This window comes from Chanodichthys erythropterus, chromosome 16 (genome assembly GCF_024489055.1).
Source record: "Chanodichthys erythropterus isolate Z2021 chromosome 16, ASM2448905v1, whole genome shotgun sequence".
NCBI classification, from domain to species: domain Eukaryota; kingdom Metazoa; phylum Chordata; class Actinopteri; order Cypriniformes; family Xenocyprididae; genus Chanodichthys; species Chanodichthys erythropterus.
The window spans coordinates 41483694-41508589 of record NC_090236.1 but is presented as its reverse complement, the minus strand read 5'-3'; the positions used below and the strand labels follow the sequence as shown (position 1 = coordinate 41508589).

The window sequence follows — 24896 nt, the reverse complement described above, 5'->3', positions numbered from 1 at the left end:
TTTGTTCTCATCTGTTTACAACACATACATGCACGGACACACATAGCCTCATAATCAAACATGCTTGTACACATCCACAGCCCTTCCCATGATGCAGCGGGGGTGCTGGAGCGTTTGCTCAGTGATGGACAGGCCTGGCATTTGGCAGAGCTAGTGATAAGGCAGAGTCGAGGGAGGAGACGCTTTCTACCGCTGTCTGGAATCTGTGCTGTATGGAGAGGGACGGGCTGGGAGAGCAATATAGGGGAAAGGTTTGAGGAGCAGGAGGGCACGGAGAGGTGCGGAGGAGATTTTTGGAGATTTTTGGAGAAGCAGAGGAGTGCTATTTATATCAGATCAGCGCTGAGGGAGTGAGGGAAGAGGTGTGAGGTGTGTGTGTGTGTGCTTCTCAGATCTGTTTCTAAAGCATCAGTGAGAGAACAGGACTGTGGGTTTGGGTTCATTCATCTGTTTACGAGGAATTTTTGTTCAAACTAGATTATTTTTTTTGTAATGCAGATGATACAGTAGCAGAGATTAGTGTTTATACTATGGTATCTGTTGATTAAATAAAAAGTAGTGCTATAATCTAGGATTTTATGTTTCTAGTCGAGTTAGGCATCAAAACAATATCATGTGCAATTTAAATCACTTTTACCAAAAAGTACCATCGTACTACTGTGATTATAAATGTTTTTTTTTTTTTGGATGTTTACCATAGTAATGCCATGTTTTTTTAGTTATGTACCATGGAGTTCATTGGAAAATCGTGAATCATTTAATATCTTTGTGTACATTGAAGTTTAAAAGTCTAAAAAGCTTTAAAAAATGTTTCTACTCTCGTTTAAGTTTAAGAAATTAAAAAGATTATATATATTATATAATATAAATATATATATATATATATAAAAAATAGAAAACTAGCATGGGTTTAAATTTTCATAGTATTTTTCAATATTTCTGTTTCCTACAGAATAAGCTTGTTTCCGCCATGAAATAAAAAATAAAAAAAGTAATTGCGACTTTTTAATTTCTCAATTCTGATTTTTGTTCTCTGAATTACGAGATATAAACTTGGATTTCTTTATAAAAGACTTTATAACTCAAAGTCAGAATTGCGACTCTATAGCTCGCAATTCTGACTTTGTAAAACGCAATTCTGACTTTATATCTTGCAGTTGCGAGTTTAAATCTCGCAATTCTGAGAAAATAGTCAGAATTGTGACACAAAAAGTTGAATTTCGTATTTTTAATCAAATAAATACAATCTTGGTGAACACATTATTACACATTAAAATCTCAAAACTTTTGAATTGTATGGAATGGATTTCTTTCTTTAAAATGTAAGCTATGCTATTAGCACAACAATTGAACTAAACTCACGTATTATAATAAATATTCTTAAATATTTCAAATCAATTAGAAATTGTTAGTTTCCAGGTGTAATTGAGATTTTCAATTTCTCAGGACTTTGAAACGTGGCGTAGGAAATTTGTAAACATAACAAGCCTTGATATTGTCTGCTTCCGATATCTTTCCAATCACACTGATTATGATAATGGGAAAACCGCACATATTTAGCAGTGTGATCACAGATACACCGCACACCCCTGCTTTCATTCTTCAGGCAGTCAGGTGGAGAGGAAGAGAAGTGAACGAGTGTTACTCGAGGACAAAGATTGTTCAGCGGAGAGAGCGGTGTGTGATGAGGTGTGATGAACAGTCGTGACCTCAGCGCTGCCATGAGTTAAAGAGGCCTTGAGCATCTCTAGACCCTCGAATCCTCCCTCAGACCCGCTCTGACACAGGCAGGTGGCCAGGGAAAACACGCATGCTCATGTGTTCCTGTTGTATCAGCGCATGGTTTCTGGGACAGTCAGTAGAGCAGCTCTCATGCCAGACCCCGCAGCGATCCACTCTCACAGGGAGGTCAGAGACGGGTCACGGCTGAATCAGAAACCAAATCTCCCAAAAACCAGCTCAAAAACTCCTGATGTGTGTATCGTGCACATAAGTCACGCATGCTTCTTTAAAACGAGTGCTTGTATCCCTAAACTCATCGGTCACGAATGAAATGAAATGCCTTTTGGCCACTTTTATTTTACAGTACAGAAAGGATAGAAATTATGAAGAAATGATTGTGAAAATGTATTGAGAAATGTGACCAGCATTTGTGTATAATAGAGGCATAGATCGCATAGATGCCGTATCGCACCGAATAGTTCTAGGAACTCGATTATAGGAACTAGTCAACAGGATAGTTCCCCGAGAACTCATTTCTCGCCCGGGCCGTGTTCCTGGTTGCATTTGCACCGGGAATAGAAACACTGACAGTTCCTATAGTGCTGCTTTAGACCCTACTCTGAAGTAGGAGCTAATTTAGTTCCCCCAAAAGGAGTTCCTAGAACTAAACTCGTTGCTGTGTAAACACGGAAAAATCCGGGTACTTCAGCCAGTAGTTCTAGGAACTATGAAAAGGTTCCTCCAGTGCGAAAGCCCCTATTGATGCCACTTTATTTTAAAAAATATATAAGTGTGAAGAGCATTTTTCACTATAAAGAACCTTTTTTCCCATTAAAATGACCTTTTGAGCAATGGAAAGATTCCATAGATTTTAAAGGTTCTTCGTGGAGCCATTGATGCCAATAAATAACCTTTAATTTTAAGAGTACATGATCACATGTGTACGAACCGGCGAGCCACAGCGCCGTCTCTGAATGTGGTGGTGTTATTTCTGTTGACGTGGGTGGGTCAGTCTCGTACCCTGGGCAGATGCTGTTCTGCGGCTGTGGTGGTCATCAGCGTGGAGGTTTTTCGGTCGTGTTGGACGGATGGTTTCCTCAGCCCCTCTGAAGCCAGCAGGAGGGCTTGTCTGAGGTCTGAGCACTGGCCAGAGGTCAAGAGGCAGTAATCAGTATGGGTCACAACCACATACACACACTCTCTCCCTCAAAGTATTTTGCTTCCTTCGTTTTGCCACTAAACTTAAGAGCCGATCTGTTGACGTCAGTATTGTTTGAAATGATTAGCATAGAAATGAATGCATGTGATTGCTGTAATTTTTTAAATCGAATAGAGATGTTCAGTGCTCAGACATATAAATGTTGTTGTGCTTCTGTGAGATGGATCCGAGAGGTTTGCTTTGTTAACACTGCCCCCGAGTGGTGGAGGAGAGCTATTGCAGCTGTCCTGCGGCCGTCATTCAGAGTGTATGAATACTGTCAAACTAACTGCCCCTTTAGGGCCTGAGAATGGAGATTGAAGGGCTCTCTGTTGATCTCTGCCAGTAAGTGGCAGGTTATTATCTTCTCAAAGGTGTCGAAAGTGATTTTTATATATCGCCGTTTTGAGATCCTTCCCCAATGAGGCAGAACTGCAGAGCGACTGCGATTGGCTGAACGCTCCTAATGTAGGTGCACAGGACCCATAATGCCATATGCTTCTCATTCGGGCTTGTTGTTCAGAGGGAGAGAGGTATAAAAGCTAATCTCCTTTGTTTTGTGTTAGTTATTAGTCACGATGTCTCATGTTCCTTCCAGAAGCGTTCTGGACTGGAGCTCAATGGCCTGTTGATCATTAATGAACACTAATGGATGCTCTCTGCAGTAGTTATATAGAATGAGGGGTTTATATGACACATTTAGCAGGAAAAAAGTCCTCTGAATGTATATAAATGATGCTTCTCTATAAATTATTTTTGCATTTTCTGATGAATATATGTATGTGGTGTTTGCAAAACTCTGCATCATGGTACAAGGGTGTTGCTATGTGTTTATTTATTGGTATTGGTTAATATTGTATATGCAATTGTGCATGCTAATTTCCCCGTATTTTATATTTTACTAATAATTTAGTATCACTGTTAAATGTGACCTTTAGAAAACCTCAGAATTAATATATTTTACATTATGATGTTGTCATGCCTAATTTTATTTTTATTTTATGAAGATTTCTGACGATACCGATAACGGATAATTCTTTATATTTGAAAGCCGATAACCGATATATTGATTCTTTATATTTGAAAGCTGATAACATATTGGCCGATAAATCTAAATGTATATTTTTATATAATTTTTGAGAGCCTGATTAAAAAATCAAAAGTCTCAAATGTTGGCCGATACCGATAACCGATATATTGATTCTTTATATTTGAAAGCTGATAACATATTGGCCGATAAATCTAAATTGATATTTTTATATAATTTTTGAGAGCCTGATTACAAAAACAAATTCTCAAATTTTGGCCGATAACCGATAATTCTTTATATTTGAAAGCCGATAACCGATATATTGATTCTTTATATTTGAAAGCTGATAACATATTGGCCGATAAATCTAAATTTATATTTTTATATAATTCTTGAGAGCCTGATTACAAAATCAAAAGTCTCAAATGTTAGCCGATACGATAACCGATAATTCTTTATATTTGAAAGTCAAAAACCGATATATTGGCCGATAAATCTAAATTCATATTTTTCTATAATTTTTGAGAGCCTGATTGTCGTCCAAATTGTGCCGATAACGATAACATTAAAAATGAACATATATCGGCCGATACCGATATGGTGGCCGATATATTGTGCATCCCTAATTTTTATTATTATTTGAATTTTATTTTTGACATAAAATGTTAACATCTTTGTGAACATATTTTAAATATAATATATCGGCTATCATATGAAAATAATTATCCACGTGTCAGCGTATTGATATCGGTATACATCCATATTTGTAGTGATTTGGATCTTTTGATCCATTAAGTCAACATGAGCTGATGTCCCACAATGCCTTGGCTTGTTGTTGAGCTTGTATGGTTGTTGTTGAAATATGAATTTGAAGACATCACTTATAGATCCGAAACACATTTTTCTTCAAGATGATGAAGTGGGTCTATAAAATCCTGCCACGATTTTTCGAGAACTTTCTTCTTGAAATAACAGCTAGTTGTTTGATTCCCATAAACTGCCATTTTTCATTGAAATCCACACACTAGCTTTGGGTCTCCCAGCAGTGTTTAGTGAGTTTGTGTCGTGTGTGTTTGTGCAAGGGCTTCGGCAGCAGCAGGCCTCACTGGAAGGCCGTCTGTGCATCTCTCATCTCCCTCTTCTCTCTTAAAGGGGCCTCCCGGCTCGCAGCCGTCACCACACGCACAGCCTCCCCCACACAATACCAGCAACCCCATGATGGGACCACACGGCCAGGTAAGACACACACACACACACCGTGTCCTTGCTTACACCCTCGATATACACACACGCTCACACATGAGAACTGTTGGCGACGCTGGCATCCTCTCACTTGGGCAAGATGAACGGTGTAAATTATATGGTTATTTATAATTCTAGTCCTCTTCTTGTAAACATTCACAGAAACACATGCTTCCAACCAAAGCTGCAGAATTACTGAACTGTCCTGTGACTTTAGTCAGGGTTGACGCTGTTTTTGAAGGGATAGTTCACTCGACTCATTGTTCCAAACCAGTATGACTTCTTTTCTGTCTCATAAATGTGGACATTTTGAAGACTTTGCTGGAAAACATTTTCATACAACTAAAATGAATGGAGACTGAATCTTTTAAGAAAGAAAGATCATACAAACAAACAAGCACCATAAAAGTATGACAAAAGTGATCCATTTGACTCTAGCGCTGTCTTTTAAGCCTTCTGAAGTTGTATGATAGATTTGTTTAAGAAAAAAAAAGACCGCAATTAAGTTATTCACTGAAGCTCTTGACATCTAGTGTTCGTTAGAGAAGCACATGTGTCTGATTTGTGAACAAACGGTTCTTTTGAATCTGATTCAGATCTGGTCTGAATGATTCGTTCATGATCTGGACTGGAACAGCATTTATTTGCAATGTTTTAATTTTTCTAAATGTCTTTACTTTTACGTATTTTTATCAATTCCTTGCCGAATATAAAAAAAAAATCTTGAATGGTAGTGTATGTTTTATGGTGCTTTATATCCTTTTTGAAGCTTGAAAGCTTCAGTCCCTGTTCATTAAAATTGTATGGAAATGATCGGCCAGCACAGTATTCAGAACATCTTCTTTTGTGTTACACAGAAAAATAAAGTCGTACAGGTTTGGAACGACGTGAGAGTGAGCGAATAATGACAGAATTGTTATTTATGGATTAAATATTTCGATTTTTTACTAAAACTGAAAGCAAAGCTGTGAGGAATACGAGTAGAGTTCAATGGGTTGTACTGTCGGGGACAATATATAAAATATCTGGTACGTCAGTTGGGTATGACGGTAATAAAATATATTTTTATTGCAGGATTAACAGAGTTATATTATTATGTGTAACATCATTTGTAATTATTTAATAAGAGAAAAGCAAGTCAATCAAATCTGGTTGTACTCATGTAACAGGACTGCATATACAATATGATTTTGCAGCATTGAGTATTATAGCCAATCACAGCCATTTCTGTTGAAAGTAATGACCAATCAGAGGTGTTTTAAGTTACCGGTAGTGAGAATCCGCTCAGTTTCTCTCAAAACACAGTATGAGTTTGTTTAGTGCAAGTTTACTAAGCTTTAAACGCGCACAAATCCTCTAATTATAACAAACAAGCAAAGACGCTGTTTAAATAAAAGATTTATTGTGAAGTTTAGTCAGATTCGTTGATTAAAGCAGGAGTTTGTACTGACTGACAGCTTCAGTGATTATAAAGACAGCGTTTTTCATGAACATTTCTGACCTTTCCTACATATATATATATTCACACTTACAAAAAGTGACAAAAAATAGATTTTGATGTTATAAAAGGGATTTGATAATCTCTAAAAATATATATGAAGGAGTGGAAATGGCTAATGAGACAACAAGTGGTCCTCTGCCGCCATCTACTGGTTGTAATAGTAATTTCATGTCTTTTTTTATTCTAAAAGTGTTTGTTTTTCACCACGTTATTTTTCCTACATCGTGAAACTTTTAGTTTTACAAACAGAGACAATCGTTGGAAGATGAATAAAAAGTGTTTTTTGGTCATCACATTAAAAATAACATTTAAATTGTATATTATTCAAACATTCAAGCTTTGAAGTGCTGGAAAAAGTTGTGTGAAGTACTTTATTCTTTAACAGTGGTCTAATTTGCTGGGTCATGATCAAAACTACACACACACACACACACACACGTCGAGGGAGTAAGATTCGATGATCATCGGAGTTCGCCATACCTTGGCTTTTGTTGAATTGACGTCTTCTTTTTTTCCCCCTCGTTCTGTTTCTCTATACTGGGAGTGTGAAGTATCCTGTATACCTCCCACCCCCTCCATAGAGTCGACTCCCTGCGAACAGGATAAATAATTCAGTCTCCTCCTTGTTCTTGGAGATGGGCCTCCACTCCCGGGCCTCACCCCAACCCCCATCAATAACACATTAATATTGTAGAGCCTCCCTCACACACACACACACACACACTGACTGAACGATGCGCATACCCACAAAACACAGCGAAACCTACCCTTATCATGCACTTCCGTTTCCTTTCTCCTGGAAAAACACTCATAATAGAGCGCTACGGTGGTACAACATCTTCCTACAATGGTGAAATCACTCTAATTAGCTGCACACACACACACACACACACACACACAGCCCTTCCCTCATCCGTTCAGCGCCGGTACATGCTTCAACAGAGCTCTGAAAGTTGGCGCGAGTCTCTCGGGATCTTCCCACAGGCCTCGACCGCAGAAGTGGCGTCGGGTTTCGTCTCCAGACGCGCAGCCACACGGCTCTAATGGTTTGTATGTCAGGACGCAGGCACGATACTGCCCTCGTTTGGGTTGTTGTGGTCACTTTCCTTCCTGACCAGACTTTCACTCGAGAAGTGCGGCCTGTCCCGATGCTCTCCTGTATATGAGAGTGTGTGTGTGTGTGTGTGTGTGCAGAACGGCAGCAGTCTCTGTTGACGGACAGAAGGAGACATGTCAGATGTACATATTTGATGTCATCTTGCGTTGGCTTCTGCTCTCCGTGCATCTGTCTGTCCATTCCATCTGCTATAGCCTGGCCTGCTGCACTCATTCATTCTGGTCTATATAATGCTCTCGCTTTCTTCTGAAATAGAGCGACATGTTGCTAATGATGCCTTTTTTCTCCTCTTCTTCTTCTTCTAGCCTTTTATGTCTCCACGGTACCCTGGTGGACCACGGCCGTCTCTTCGCATGCCAAATCAGGTACGGAAAACATCATCACACCGTCTGTCCTTCTTCCATTTTTACACGTGTTCAGGGTCAACACAATCAGTCAGGATATTTTAAGGGTCATTTAACTCTTTCCCTGCTACTGACGGAATGTTCTTGCTGTCCGTGTTTTTGCTGTTATACTGTAGGGGGCGCTGTTACGCAGCTTCTGAAAGAGCACTGAATCTCCTGGCGGGGAAAGAGTTAATCAACAAAATATTCTGGGGGCTGTGAATTTTCTTTTGAAAAATTATTTAAAAAAAAGAATGCTGGCGGTGGCTGGCAACTTCAATCAATCAATAAATAAATAAATAAAAATGCTGGTGGGGAAAGAGTTAAAAATCCAAAGTCATGAGAATTTCTATTCTGAATCTATTTTTGGTTGTTGTTTTGCACAGCTAGAAGTTTGTGTTATCCAGTAACTAAAACTATTACTTAGTTTTCAATGAATAATTGTATATTAAAATAAAATATAAATAATAGAAGATAAAGTAAAACCTTGACAACTAACTGAAATAAAATAAGGTTAGTAAGTATTAAAATAAAATGAATAAATCTAAGTAGTAAAATAAAAAATAAAAATAACAAAAACGCGTAACATCATTGCTAAAATTTAAATTAAAAATAAAATTGTACTTAATATTTAATAATAATTTTAAAAATATATAATTAATAATTAATTAATAAATTAATTAAATAAACATAATTACATAATTAAAATATAGATAATAATTAATAATAGCACATTAAAAATATGAATAATACTATAAAGGTATAAAACTACTAAAATGACTGATTTTTTTTGGATTCTTTTATTTATTTTATATTTATTTTGTATGTGATTATTCTTATATATGCAATTATAATTATTTTAAAATGTAAAATATTTAATTTAAAAATAACATTTTATTATTTATTTATAATAAATGTATTTGTATATATTTCTATTATATAATATTTCTATTATATATTTCTATTATAATCAATTATAATTGTGTATATATAAGAATGATATACAAATAAATGTATTAAAATTAATGCTTTTTATATTTATATTTTTATTATTTTTATATGTAGAAATAATTACATACAAATGATTGCATTAAAATAAATAAACGTATTTATTTTAAAAATTAAAATTAGGTATAATTTAAGTATTATAACTGTATATATATTTAATATTAAAAATAAGTACATGTATTCAGTGTATTTATTTTTAAAATTGAAATTCTGTATAATTTAGTATTAAGTATTATAATTGTGTGTATATATATATATATATATATATATATATATATATATATATATATATATATATATATATATATATATATATATATATATTATATAATTTTAAAAATAAATACCTTATTTTAATGCATTTGTTTATGTTATTATTCTTATATATGTACAACTAGAATTGAAATTAAAAAAAATATTGTTTATTTATAATAAATGTATTTGTATATATTTATTATGATTACTTAATTATAATTGTGTATATGTAATAATTATATGCAAATGAATGTATTAAAATAAATGTTTTTATATTATAATAAATAAAATGTAAAATTAATAATTATTGGTGTTTATGTTAATCTTTATGTTAATTTTTTTTCTGGCTTCTGGTTTCTGGTGTCTAATGTAAAATACTCTTCCTTAACGGATTCCGTGTATGTCCTCCTCAGCCTCCCGTAGGAGTTCCAGGATCACAGCCGCTCCTGCCAAACAGTTTGGACCCAACCAGACCACAAGGTATCATCCACTCCAACACTTCACACGATCACCTGTGCAATACCCCTAAATCTAAATCAATCTAATATGTTCCAGGACATCCTAACATGGGCGGCCCGATGAGAATGAATCCTCCCAGAGGGATGGGTGGCATGGGTCCTCAGGTAGGCTCATATTTGTGCTCATTTCCTCCTCGTTTCTCCTCTGGTAGTCAAACGCCACAGGACTGAGACCGTCTGAGCGCCGTCACTCCTCTGTCCTCACCTGTGCTGGAAGCAGAGTTCTCCTTGCTCCTCTCTCTGTCTGTCCTTCTCGTTCTTGGCAAGCGAGGTGCCGCACAAATCGGCAGCTGGTGCAGCATCTGTTCGACAAATTGGGTAGAGCGGCGAACAAAGGCTCGGGTTAGAGCGAAGCTGCCTCAGGCCTGAAAGGCTCTGTCACACTTTGCCCTCCACCCACGGGCAGCAGACAGGTGGGCCGCCGTCTGCCTGAGCAGAACTTCGTTAGCATAGTGGCAGTCGCATCCCAACCCGTTTGGTTGGATCCCCGCCGCTACGAACGACAGTGGATGAAGGGCAGAAATTCCAGGCTTCAGCCCCAGAGCAAAAGAGGAATATATTTTTTCACGAATTTTGAATTACTCTGAATTGAAAAAGATAGTCTACCAAAATAATGCCAAAACAACACAGATTGTTCAACTGAGTTTGCATTTATTTATTTATTTATTTGTGTGTAATTATTCTTATATATGCAATTATAATTATTTTATTATATTTAAAAAAAATAATATTTAAAAAATAAAAACATTTTGTTTATTTATTTATTAGGATTAATTCATTTTAATTGTGTATATATAAGAATTATATTCACATAAATGTATTAAAATAAATAGATGTATTTATTTAAAAAATTAAAATGAGATATAATTTAAGTATTAAGTATTATAATTGTGTATATACTTAAAAATAAATACACTATTTTAATACTTTTATTTAAATGTAATTATTCTTATATATACGATTAGAATTAAATTTTTATTTAATGAAAAATAAAAATATATTATTATTCATAATAAATGTATTTGTAATTATATATTTCTTATGATTTTAAAAATAATTATAATTGTGTATATATAAGAATTATATACAAATAAATGTATTAAAATATTTTTTTTATATTTTACTTAATAAAATTAAATACATTTTTTTAAAATAATTATTAAAAATAATAATTATTTGCATATAGATAAGCATAATTATATGTAAAAATGTAGTAAAATTTAAATTAAGTATCATTTAAGTATTACGTATTATAATTGTGTATATATTTAATTTTAAGAATAAATACATTTACTTATTTTAATACATTTATTTGTATGTAATTATTCTTATACAATTAGAATTATATAAAATGTATTTATTTATTTATTTTGAAATGCAGTGTCAGGGTTAATAATGGATCCAGTCCAGCCAGATTTTAATGGTTCTTTTTGAGTGATTGTTGTGATTGTTGAAATGTTTGTGTTTGTTTTCTCTGCCCACTGCAGAACTATGGTGGTATGAGGCCTCCTCCCAACTCTCTCGGTGGTCCAGGCATGCCCGGAATGAACATGTGAGTTCGATGCCATGCAAAGTGACAGAACATAATTTATGAATCATAACCCGCCAAATTGGCTAGTGTGCTATGCGTTCCCCGCCATGGTGGATTTTCACCTACATTTGCCGGGTTGGCGGGTGTTAATTTCAAACCCTGTTTGTCAACCTTCTGTTTTTCTGTCTTTTTCTCAGGGGACCTGGAGGACGTGGCCCCTGGCCAAACCCCAACGCTAACTCGGTAAGTTCATACATGCACTGTTGTCTGCATGCAACTTTGTGGGTGCAGACAAACACGTGACATGCATTATTCATGGTACTTATTATATACCAAAGATTATTATATTCATATATCATAGTATGACTAATAACTGGTGTAGTTTAATGTTTTATTCTCATCAAAACAAGCTGTAGTAATATTCTTTTGCTTGGGTTGACAGATAGCATACTCCTCCTCGTCTCCAGGGAACTATGTGGTAAGTCAACATGAAGTCAAAATGCACTTTTTGTAGTATATATAAATTGTGTTATTGCATAAAAAATAATTAACTTATAAGCTGTCTTTGTAATATTTAAGAGTTCATTTTTTACAAATGAACTATTAATTGAAGCTTTTGAAGCATTATTTTTAGGCTGCTCTTGTAGTTAATGCAGCCTTTCCAAAATATTGCCAATAATTAATGCAAAAATGTAGTTTTGTTAATACATGAGGGGTTAATGGGTAGAGGTCGACCGATTGATCGGTTTTGCTGATTGATCCATTTTGGCGATTAATTGGCACAGATAACTGAATGCTGGAACAATTGGTTATCCAATTAAGAGTCCATCTGTAACATTTACTCTTTACAGTAAGAGTCCATCTGTAACATTAACTCTTTACAGTAAGAGTCCATCTGTAACATTAACTCTTTACAGTAAGAGTCCATCTGTAACATTAACTCTTTACAGTAAGAGTCCATCTGTAACATTTACTCTTTACAGTAAGAGTCCATCTGTAACATTAACTCTTTACAGTAAGAGTCCATCTGTAACATTAACTCTTTACAGTAAGAGTCCATCTGTAACATTAACTCTTTACAGTAAGAGTCCATCTGTAACATTAACTCTTTACAGTAAGAGTCCATCTGTAACATTAACTCTTTACAGTAAGAGTCCATCTGTAACATTAACTCTTTACAGTAAGAGTCCATCTGTAACATTAACTCTTTACAGTAAGAGTCCATCTGTAACATTAACTCTTTACAGTAAGAGTCCATCTGTAACATTAACTCTTTACAGTAAGAGTCCATCTGTAACATTAACTCTTTACAGTAAGAGTCCATCTGTAACATTAACTCTTTACAGTAAGAGTCCATCTGTAACATTAACTCTTTACAGTGAGAGTCCATCTGTAGCATTAACTCTTTACAGTAAGAGTCCATCTGTAGCATTAACTCTTTACAGTGAGAGTCCATCTGTAGCATTAACTCTTTACAGTAAGAGTCCATCTGTAACATTTACTCTTTACAGTAAGAGTCCATCTGTAACATTAACTCTTTACAGTAAGAGTCCATCTGTAACATTAACTCTTTACAGTGAGAGTCCATCTGTAGCATTAACTCTTTACAGTAAGAGTCCATCTGTAACATTAACTCTTTACAGTGAGAGTCCATCTGTAACATTAACTCTTTACAGTAAGAGTCCATCTGTAACATTTACTCTTTACAGTAAGAGCCCATCTGTAACATTTACTCTTTACAGTAAGAGCCCATCTGTAACATTTACTCTTTACAGTAAGAGTCCATCTGTAACATTTACTCTTTACAGCAAGAGTCCTGTTGTAACATTAACTCTTTACAGTAAGAGTCCATCTGTAACATTAACTCTTTACAGTAAGAGTCCATCTGTAACATTTACTCTTTACAGTAAGAGTCCATCTGTATCATTAACTCTTTAGAATAAGAGTCCATCCGGAACATTAACTCTTTACAGTAAGAGTCCATCTGTAACATTTACTCTTTACAGCAAGAGTCCTGTTGTAACATTAACTCTTTACAGTAAGAGTCCATCTGTAACATTAACTCTTTACAGTAAGAGCCCATCTGTAACATTAACTCTTTACAGTAAGAGTCCATCTGTAACATTAACTCTTTACAGTAAGAGTCCATCTGTAACATTAACTCTTTACAGTAAGAGCCCATCTGTAACATTAACTCTTTACAGTAAGAGTCCATCTGTAACATTAACTCTTTACAGTAAGAGCCCATCTGTAACATTAACTCTTTACAGTAAGAGCCCATCTGTAACATTAACTCTTTACAGTAAGAGTCCATCTGTAACATTAACTCTTTAGAATAAGAGTCCATCCGGAACATTAACTCTTTACAGCAAGAGTCCTGTTGTAACATTAACTCTTTACAGTAAGAGTCCATCTGTAACATTAACTCTTTACAGTAAGAGCCCATCTGTAACATTAACTCTTTACAGTAAGAGCCCATCTGTAACATTAACTCTTTACAGTAAGAGTCCATCTGTAACATTAACTCTTTAGAATAAGAGTCCATCCGGAACATTAACTCTTTACAGTAAGAGTCCATCTGTAACATTAACTCTTTACAGTAAGAGTCCATCTGTAACATTAACTCTTTACAGTAAGAGCCCATCTGTAACATTAACTCTTTACAGTAAGAGTCCATCTGTAACATTTACTCTTTACAGTAAGAGTCCATCTGTAACATTAACTCTTTACAGTAAGAGTCCATCTGTAACATTAACTCTTTACAGTAAGAGTCCATCTGTAACATTAACTCTTTACAGTAAGAGTCCATCTGTAGCATTAACTCTTTACAGTGAGAGTCCATCTGTAGCATTAACTCTTTACAGTAAGAGTCCATCTGTAACATTTACTCTTTACAGTAAGAGTCCATCTGTAACATTTACTCTTTACAGTAAGAGTCCATCTGTAACATTAACTCTTTACAGTAAGAGTCCATCTGTAACATTAACTCTTTACAGTAAGAGTCCATCTGTAACATTAACTCTTTACAGTAAGAGTCCATCTGTAACATTTACTCTTTACAGTAAGAGTCCATCTGTATCATTAACTCTTTAGAATAAGAGTCCATCCGGAACATTAACTCTTTACAGTAAGAGTCCATCTGTAACATTTACTCTTTACAGCAAGAGTCCTGTTGTAACATTAACTCTTTACAGTAAGAGTCCATCTGTAACATTAACTCTTTACAGTGAGAGTCCATCTGTAGCATTAACTCTTTACAGTAAGAGTCCATCTGTAACATTAACTCTTTACAGTAAGAGTCCATCTGTAACATTTACTCTTTACAGTGAGTCCATCTGTAACATTTACTCTTTACAGTAAGAGTCCATCTGTAACATTTACTCTTTACAGTGAGTCCATCTGTAACATTTACTCTTTACAGTGAGAGTCCATCTGTAACATTAACTCTTTACAGTAAGAGTCCATCTGTAACATTTACTCTTTACAGTAAGAGCCCATCTGTAACATTTACTCTTTACAGTAAGAGCCCATCTGTAACATTAACTCTTTACAGTAAGAGTCCATCTGTAACATTAACTCTTTAGAATAAGAGTCCATCTGTAACATTAACTCTTTACAGTAAGAGCCCATCTGTAACATTAACTCTTTACAGTGAGAGTCCATCTGTAACATTAACTCTTTACAGTAAGAGTCCATCTGTAACATTTACTCTTTACAGTAAGAGCCCATCTGTAACATTTACTCTTTACAGCAAGAGTCCTGTTGTAACATTAACTCTTTACAGTAAGAGTCCATCTGTAACATTAACTCTTTACAGTAAGAGTCCATCTGTAACATTTACTCTTTACAGTAAGAGTCCATCTGTATCATTAACTCTTTAGAATAAGAGTCCATCCGGAACATTAACTCTTTACAGTAAGAGTCCATCTGTAACATTTACTCTTTACAGCAAGAGTCCTGTTGTAACATTAACTCTTTACAGTAAGAGTCCATCTGTATCATTAACTCTTTAGAATAAGAGTCCATCCGGAACATTAACTCTTTACAGTAAGAGTCCATCTGTAACATTTACTCTTTACAGCAAGAGTCCTGTTGTAACATTAACTCTTTACAGTAAGAGTCCATCTGTAACATTAACTCTTTACAGTAAGAGTCCATCTGTAACATTAACTCTTTAGAATAAGAGTCCATCTGTAACATTAACTCTTTACAGTAAGAGTCCATCTGTAACATTTACTCTTTACAGTAAGAGTCCTGTTGTATCATTAACTCTTTACAGTAAGAGTCCATCTGTAACATTAACTCTTTACAGTAAGAGTCCATCTGTATCATTAACTCTTTACAGTAAGAGTCCATCTGTAACATTAACTCTTTACAGTAAGAGCCCATCTGTAACATTAACTCTTTACAGTAAGAGTCCATCTGTAACATTAACTCTTTACAGTGAGAGTCCATCTGTAGCATTAACTCTTTACAGTAAGAGCCCATCTGTAACATTAACTCTTTACAGTAAGAGTCCATCTGTAACATTTACTCTTTACAGTAAGAGCCCATCTGTAACATTAACTCTTTAGAATAAGAGTCCATCCGGAACATTAACTCTTTACAGTAAGAGTCCATCTGTAACATTTACTCTTTACAGTAAGAGCCCATCTGTAACATTAACTCTTTAGAATAAGAGTCCATCCGGAACATTAACTAAGGTTATTAAAAGCATTGTTCATTGTTAATTTCAACATTTACTAATACATTTCAAAGTTTTTTTGATGCTCTCAAAAGTGTGTGCCTGCAATGATTGAGGAGGAAAATAGTCTTATAGAACTAAAATTGGTTGCAAATGTACTTCCATATTGACCATTCAGAGAGCTGGATTCTCTTCGTTTCCTCTCTGTCTTCAGCTCAAAGGAAAACTGCAAAATGTAGCTCTTCCCTTTGGAAGCTAAAAGCATAACTAAGCACATATTAAAATTTCTAAATGTATTGATTTTACTTGAGCAATTACTATCCCGCTTAGTTTTGCTCCTAGCATTGCCTCTCTTAAAAGTAAAATAACTGTGCATTAGTCAAAGCGGCGTAATGGCTCCCCCGTGCCTAGTGTGTCTTTGTTTAAAAACTGCTCCTCTGGTAGTTCTGCTACTGTTACACACTAAAAAGCCACGCTCATGTTTGTGTGTGTGTTTCCTCCCTCAGGGTCCTCCAGGAGGAGGCGGTCCACCAGGAACTCCCATAATGCCAAGCCCAGGAGGTACAGTAGATCTGTTCCTTATGCATGTCATTCACACACTTGCTCTCACCTCGTGTCTATAATCGGCACAGCTGCAAACGCTTCGTGTTTCTCCAAGAAGAACGATGCTCAGCACTTCACAAACACCCTGTTTAACACCCACTCCCTCCCTCATTACCCAGCAGCCAATATCACTGCAAGGTTACCTGCACTTCCTCTGGCAGGAAAACAAAAACATGTGACAGCATCAGCTCATCCCCATGTGATGCTGAACCACAGATCAGGGTGTGAGCGGTGTCTCCCTCCCTCTTTCTCTCTCGCACACAAGCCATAAATCATTAAAGCAACACGTTTGTTATGGTGATTAATCCAGTCCGGCCGTGTTCTGCATTGATCTAGTGTGAATCTGAATAGACTCTGGTCTCTTACTTTGGAGAAGTTGTGCTGCTCTTAGAAACAAACTCAAATGATTTTCTCTTCTAGACTCCACAAACTCCAGTGAAAACATCTACACAATGATGAACCCTATCGGACCAGGAGGAAACAGACCCAATGTATGTATCAGTCCTGTTTAGATGTGTGTTTATTCCAGAGCAATTTTAAGATTGTTTTTGAAAGAAGTCTCTTATGTTCACCGAGGATGAATTTAATTGATAAAAAATGCAGTTAAACAGTAATCTTCGCTATTTAAAACAGCTAAAATCGTTGATCTTGAGCATGGCGCTCGCTTTCTGTGACATTCATTCATGAAAAAAGTTATTGTTTTTCATGAGATTTTTTTGAGTACTTCATACCTTGACTAAATGTATTTTTAAACCTAGTGATTATTTAATGTTTAATATTTATTCAAAAGCAAGACTATTACAGGAAATGGCTAATATATGCATAAATAATAAATGGTCCTCTGCTGCCATCTGCTGGTTATAATGAATGTCTTTTTTATTTCTAAATATAAGTGTTTTCTATCAATTATTGGATTTCCTACATCTCGAAACGTTCGGTTTTACAGTCTCAGAGGGATGAATAAATAGTGTTTGTGGTCATCACATTAAAAATAACATTTGAGAGCTGGAGAAATGTCTAATTACAGACACCACGTTTCTTATTCAAACGTTCCCATTAGCTTCGTCTGTATTGCACTCAATTGAACTGGTTTATTGACAAATTAGGCAAGTGTGATAAAAAGATTTTCTCTGATAGTTTTGGGAAAAGATTATAAGTTGAAAACAGTGCCATCTTGTGGCAGGTCAAGTGTATAGCAGCAACAAACCCAAGTGTTGTTGAATGTGTTTAGTTTTCTGATAATATGATTCACACATAAAAGTGTGTCAATAAATTAAATATAACCAGAACAACAGCAACAATAGTTTTAATAATACTAATTATAATACACATTCTGATTGGTCAGTTATAGCATTCATCAGAAGTCAAATACTTGTGTGTCATCATGACTGTGAAGCTGTAGTACTGTAGCTGTGCTAGTGCTCATAACATTATACTATAATTGAGCTCAAATTGAAATTAAATGTACAGTTATTTATTTATTTACTCATGTAGTCATGTAATAAGCTTCATAATGCCAGTCGGTCATCGTAAATCCCGTCAGTGTGATTTAAGAGCTGTCTGGATTTATTTGTAATCATGAGCTCCTGACTTATATTAATCCTAAATGTCACATTATGATCATTGTTTTCATAAAAATGCTTTCAGAGAAATCAAAGGGGACCTGTTCATCCTTTTCAAATGAATGTTGATGTCTCATATTCAATAAGGCAGTCTTGTTGTACGCGGGGCACTGGATGTGGATGGTTGGTTGAATGTGATTGTTTCTCTGTGTTTCTCAGTTCCCCATGGGTCCCGGTCCAGATGGCCCAATGGGCGGCATGGGTGGCATGGAGCCGCATCATATGAACGGGTCGTTAGGTAAGCATTAAGATTTAATGCATCAAAACTGGCTCCGGATGAATATTGTTGGTGTTATAGGGCTTGAATTTCGGCTTGGGATTGTGCGTATTGCACATTAATTTGACTCATTCCCGCAGATTTTATTCTCACACCCAAAGTGCGCCACATAAATCCTCCTCTCAGCACTGAATTGAGTTCTTTTTCACTGCTTATTGCACTTAAACAGTCAAACACACACAACATAATGTCAAAATGCCGGTCTTGGTGAGTATTCATGTAAACACAGTCAGTTGTTTGAAGTGAATGTAAACAGTTGAGAAAGAAAATGCATGTGTAACAGTATAATGGATCTTAAAGTGACAGCAGCCTAATAAACCTGCTGACAAATTATGAGATTATATTACAAATATCTATACGGCAGTTTTTTCCCATGGTATACATGTCAAAATTGTTGCCAGTGAAAATGCTGAGAGGATATTAACTTTGGGAAACCACTAGCCACAGTGTCTGGTGAGCAAATAAGTGTAGTATATAAGCATATACTGTGTTTGTTCATTTCAGGCTCTGGTGACATGGATGGGTTGCCAAAGGTAAGGAATGTTTTAGTTTGCCAGTCAGTATCATACCCCCCCCCCCCCCCCACCCAGTGTTTTCACATCTCATTCTCGACCGTCTTTGTCAAACACCTGTTTTGCTGCAGAACTCCCCCAACAACATGGCGGGCATGAACAACCCACCGGGCACACCGCGGGATGACGGAGAAATGGGAGGCAACTTCCTCAACCCATTCCAAAGTGAAAGTGTGAGTAGACTCAGACCCAAACCCAAAGACCTGCCGCTCCCCTCACCTGCCAGTCATGTGCGCTACCGTTCAAACATTTGGGGTCGGTAAGATGTTTCGAAAAAAATAATGCTTTTGTTCAGCAAAGACACATTAAAGTGATCCAAAGTGACAGTTACATTGTTACAAATTGATAATAATCATAAATGTTTCTTGAGCATCAAATCATCATATCAGAATGATTTCTGAAGGATCATGTGACACCGAAGACTGGAGTAATGATGCTGAAAATTCAGCTTTGATCACAGGAATAAATTACACTTTACTATATATTCACATATTTTACATCGTAAAAATATTTCACAATTTTTACTGTATTTTTGATCAGTTAAATGCAGTGCTGGTGAGACTTCTTTCAAAAACATAAAAAAATCTTACCGACCCCAAACTTCTGAACGTTAGTGTAGCTCCGCCCAGCAGGCACTCACTGACCATGTGACTCAGAACAGAATATCAAATCAATGGCAAATTTTTTAAGAAGACCGAGATACAAAATGATTTGAAGCGTTTCTGATTCAGAGTGAGTGCTGGAAAAGGCTTTCGTTATAAAAGACCAGCAGTTTCCTGGACAGCTTCTCCTGTCCTCTGGTTCCTGCTTTGTCGACAAAATCATGCATTTTCTTGCTGTATTTTGGGATGGTGATGTCATAACCATCTTGTATTTTGCTCAGTGCTCATGATCTCACCTCCGCTGTATATCCCCCCCTTCCCCTTTCTCTCTCTCCAGTATTCACCCAACATGACGATGAGTGTGTGATTTCTTCGTGTTTTATCATTTTATTTGGGGTTTTCTTCTTTTGTTTTCGTTTTCAAACCCCCTCCGTTCCTTCTCGACCCCGTCCCCTCGTCACGTCGACCGACCCCCGGCACCCTGGCTTTTTCTGCACAGCCTTCTGGGATGCCCCACGAGCAGAGGACTCACATGAAAGTGGCCCATCCCAGCTTGTGCAAAATGGCCAGCGGAAACAGGAAGCAGCCCCAGAGCCACAGGAAGAGCTTGTTGACTGAATCTCCCTGCCTCCCGGACTTCCTCTCTGGTTCAGGACACTAGCGAGGCTGAAGGCAGGTGTGTGTGTGTGTGTGAGGAGCTTCACGGGCTGCTCACGTTATGATCTTTACGAACTCACTCCACTTTTTTTTGATTCTTTCTTTTTAAAATCTTGAATGGATGCAGTCGTTTTTACAGTGGAAAATATCTGCACCTTTTTCCTCCGTTTTATTGTGTAAATGCAAGAGGGAGCTCGTCACCACGGGTTCGCCGATGAACGTTTTCATTATTCTGTGTATGTATTGTATTATTATCAATTGTTGATTTTATTTTTATTAATATTGTAATGATGGTTATTGATTAGTTTTGTTTTTTAAAGGGGCACATTGTATGTAAACCATGAATTTGGCAGAAAAAGCACACATCCATAATGCACAACAACGTGTCGTGACTTTTTCAGTAAGTCCACACCACGTTTTGTGTTTGCTGTGAAATCTTACCTCCCGCAGATTGAAAGGGTAGCCGTACCTTTTCTTCTACGTCTCTAGTGTACAGGTTTCATCGTCCCTGTTGAGTGAACGACCGAACCAGCAGTGACTTTAACCTCTCAGACCAGCCACGTCTGTAGAGAGGAAGTGATGTCATACCAGAGCCGAACACATGCAGTTATACTAGTAACCGGTGACTCAAACACACGACACCGTGACTCATAACGTATTTATTTGTTGTTTTTGTTGATTTATGGCGCACACGTCTCGCATGCGACCCGTCAGGACATATTGTACACATGTAAATATGCCAGTCTAAGATACCTCCTGAAGATTTGTATCGTTCTGTCCCTCGCCGGAGACCCACGTGCTTTCTTTTTTGCATGAATCTGAACAGGTCACGTGACATTATGAGGTTCCTGTTGGCTCGGTGCTCCCCATACTGGATACTTTGTCAGCTGTGGAACAAAATCCTCCTCCTCAAACACATTTTGTTAATTATGTGTTCCTTTATTTCAGTCAAAAGCATTTCCACCGCCCCCTGGTGGCTGGCTGCAGTATAGGTCATAAACCCCGCCTTCTCCATGTAATCAAAAGGGATGCGAGCCAAACTAAAATATCCAATTACGCTTCAAGTATTTTTTTTTTCAGGGCTACACCGATATGAAAATTTGTCCGATACCGATAATTCTTTTTTTGAAAGCCGATAACTGATATATTGGCCGATAGATCTAAATCTAAATTTTTATGCAAGTTTTTAGAGCCTGATTACAAATACAAAAGTCTCAAATTTTGGCAGATACCGATAACCGATAATTATCTATATTTGAAAGCCGATAACCGACATATTGTCCGATAAATCTAAATATCAATTTTTATATAATTTTTGAGAGTCTGATTACAAAAACAAAAGTCTCAAGTTTTGGCAGATACCGATAACCGATAATTATTTACATTTGAAAGCCGATAACCGACATATTGTCCGATAAATCTAAAAAAAAAATGTATATATTTTTTGAGAGACTGATTACAAAAGTCTCAAATTCTGGCCGATACCGATATCCTATAATTATTTTATATTTGAAAGCGATAACTGATATATTGGCCGATAAATCTGAATCCAAATTTTTATATAATTTTTTTTAGAGCCTAATTACAAAAACAAAAGTCTCAAATTTTGGCCGATACCGATAACAGATAATTCTTTACAAAAGAATGCTGAAAGCAGATAACCGATATATTGGCCGATAAATCTAAATCTAAATTATTTAATTTTTGAGATTCTGATTAGAAAAATAATCTAAAAAATAATCTAATAATCTAATCATTATTTATCGGCTTTAATATATCGGCCAAATTTTCTTATCAGGCCGATAACGATAACATTAAAAATGAACATATATTGACTGATATCGATATAGTGGCCGATATATACTGTGCATCCCTAAGATGGTTTCTGTCATTTTTAGTAGTTCTCGTCACGCTGATGTTTGTTCAAGTGTATGTTTTGTTTTAGTTATTTGATGCTATAGAAATGGGGTGTGACGTCATGATTGACAGCTGTGCTGCTCAGACTCCGCCTCCAAAATACGTAATTGGAGCATGATGTCAGCAGCCATTTCTGGGCTATTTTGGCTTCGTGGAAGGAAGTGGACACACGTTGTCCTTTTTTATTTTTACAGTCTATGATTACACCTAATATAACCTGCAAAAACATGAGATGTCAGCCACATCCAGACCTTTCCTGAGCTAAAATGAAGGGTCAGTAATATGACGTCGTCCAGGGACTACTGAATGAGGGATATTTGAGCTCAATGTGCCCGACAGCCCGTTTGTTTGTCTCGTTTTGTCTTGTGTCCTTTAAACAAAATGTGTTTTTGGAAATCTCAGTGAAATGGTTATTAGGGGTCAGAAGGAAGCGGTAAATCCTCCTGCTGATGACATCCACACACACATTAATCACCTGTAAGTTCTCCACAGCGCAACGACAACAAGAAACACATTTATACAGCGTTTATCTTATTTTATTACTTTCTTTGTTTGTAAATACTGTAAAGTGCATTTTGATATCATCAACATGTTTTTGATATTTCAGTCACTACCAATGAATACTACGAGATCTTGGGTGTAGAAAAAAAAAAGAAATGTAAAGAGTCGCCATTCTCTGTCCTTGACTCTGTACAGATGTACTAAATCATGCAAATGTAAAGATTTTGTCAGCCTCTACTTAGTAAACGAGCGCTCATGTTTTAGGAGAACAGTACCGTTGGCTCCTCGTAGACGCTCGTGGAGCGCTCTCTCTCGGACGTGTCCTCACTTTGCACTTTCCAGACAGCAGCCCACCTTTTAACACATCGCCTATATGGACATACACGAACACGGGAAGTCGTCTCTTTATGTGCAAAAGGGACCACGCATTGCAAACTTTACTATGAAGGATTTTTATCTATTTAAATTTTAAAAAACGAACAAAAAAAGAGTGAGGATTTAAAAAAAAAAAGTACTAAAATGGAGGGAAGCATCCTTCCCGTTCTCTAGTGTTTTCTAGGTTGCAGTCTCTCTTCTCCTCGGCCAGTCCTCTGTATGTAAACCACTCACGTCTCTGTGATTCTCTTGTGACGCTGTACGATACTGTAACATTAGCGAGGAGACGAGGGCCGAGAGCAGTATTGAGTATGAAGCAGTCTGTCTCCTGGGTTTGCTTTGTATTTCATGTTTAGGGTAGTTTGGACTCTTTCTGTCTCGTGTAGTAAATTAAGATGTTCTTTGTATGTTTCTTTATATTGTAAAGTTACTTTTAGATTTAAAAGTTGCTTATTAAAAAAAAAAAAAAAAAAGGATGGAAAAAGTGCTTCAATAATGTATTTTTTTTCTCTCTCTCTTTGATTTCTTTCTCTCTTTTTTTTTTTTTCATGGAGTTGTTGCTTATTTTTTTGCTTGTCCCTTCGTTGTAGATACAAATTTAAGACTAATAAAATAACATAACCCCTTTTACCAAGACTTCCTGCTCTCCCAGCTCTTAATTTATTAAAACTATTTATTTTGAAATGTGTGTTGTTTTTATGTTCTGTTCACTGCACCTGCTTCAATACACACTTCCGTTCAGAAGTCTCACAAAAATTTAGGGGATCAAAAATTGTAAATATTGAATATATTTAAAATTTTGTCAAAGCTGAATTTTCAGCATCATTACTCCAGTCTTCAGTGTCACATGATCCTTCAGAAATCATTCTGATATGATGATTTGATGCTCAAGAAACATTTCTGATTATAATAATCAATGTTGAAAACAGTTGTGCTGCTTCAGATTTTGTGGAAATTGTGATTTTGTTTTTCAGGACTCTTCTATAACGATATAAATATATTTACTGCCAATTTTGATCAATTAAATGCATTCTTGCTAAATAAAAGTTGTAAAACATTAAACATTGGTAGTGTACATTAAATACTTAGATACATTTTTTTTTATTTTTCTAGCAATATATATATTACCATTCAAAAGTTTGGGATCAATACAATTTTATACATACATAATTAATCTCTGTTGCTAAAGATTTTTGCATTGTCACAATGTAAAATTAAAATTCAATTCAAAATATAGCTGCAAGCAGTGATGATGGGCCCAAACCTTAGCGCCATAGTCACCCCGGTGGCTTAAGGAAACATGTGCATGGCAGGCAACATACAATCTTAATTTAAGTTAAATCAAACGATGATTTTACACAATATGAGACACTTCCGGTTTCCATTTTTTTCATTACTTTAATTCCTCACCATGGCAACACTTCCAGATATACTATAATTGTTTACAATTTACAGTCTTTGTTTCATTCAGTGTGAACAATACATTTACCGAGTTTGGTGACTGTAAGTAATACTAACCCTCCAACTTTTGTCAAAAGGTGGCGCTATAGAGCCCCTCCTCCCTGTCCATTTCTAAGGATT

General features: G+C 36.1%; 1 protein-coding gene across 4 annotated transcripts in view; it reads left to right on the top strand.

Annotated features, from left to right (window-relative positions):
- zgc:110158 (uncharacterized protein LOC553590 homolog) overlaps positions 1-23960 on the top strand; it is a 77155-nt gene extending 53195 nt beyond the window's left edge. The window contains exons 6-19 of one of the 4 annotated variants that reach the window (XM_067362727.1): positions 5103-5186; positions 8116-8175; positions 9870-9936; positions 10012-10079; positions 11462-11526; positions 11703-11748; positions 11948-11983; positions 16696-16750; positions 17213-17283; positions 18574-18652; positions 19196-19224; positions 19335-19434; positions 20048-20055; positions 20389-23960. In XM_067362727.1, coding sequence (XP_067218828.1) covers positions 5103-5186; positions 8116-8175; positions 9870-9936; positions 10012-10079; positions 11462-11526; positions 11703-11748; positions 11948-11983; positions 16696-16750; positions 17213-17283; positions 18574-18652; positions 19196-19224; positions 19335-19434; positions 20048-20055; positions 20389-20526 — 906 coding nt within the window. In that variant the 3' untranslated portion in view covers positions 20527-23960. The other 3 variants (XM_067362728.1, XM_067362725.1, XM_067362726.1) reach the window with 3 other exon arrangements.
- Positions 23961-24896: the final 936 nt, after the last annotated feature.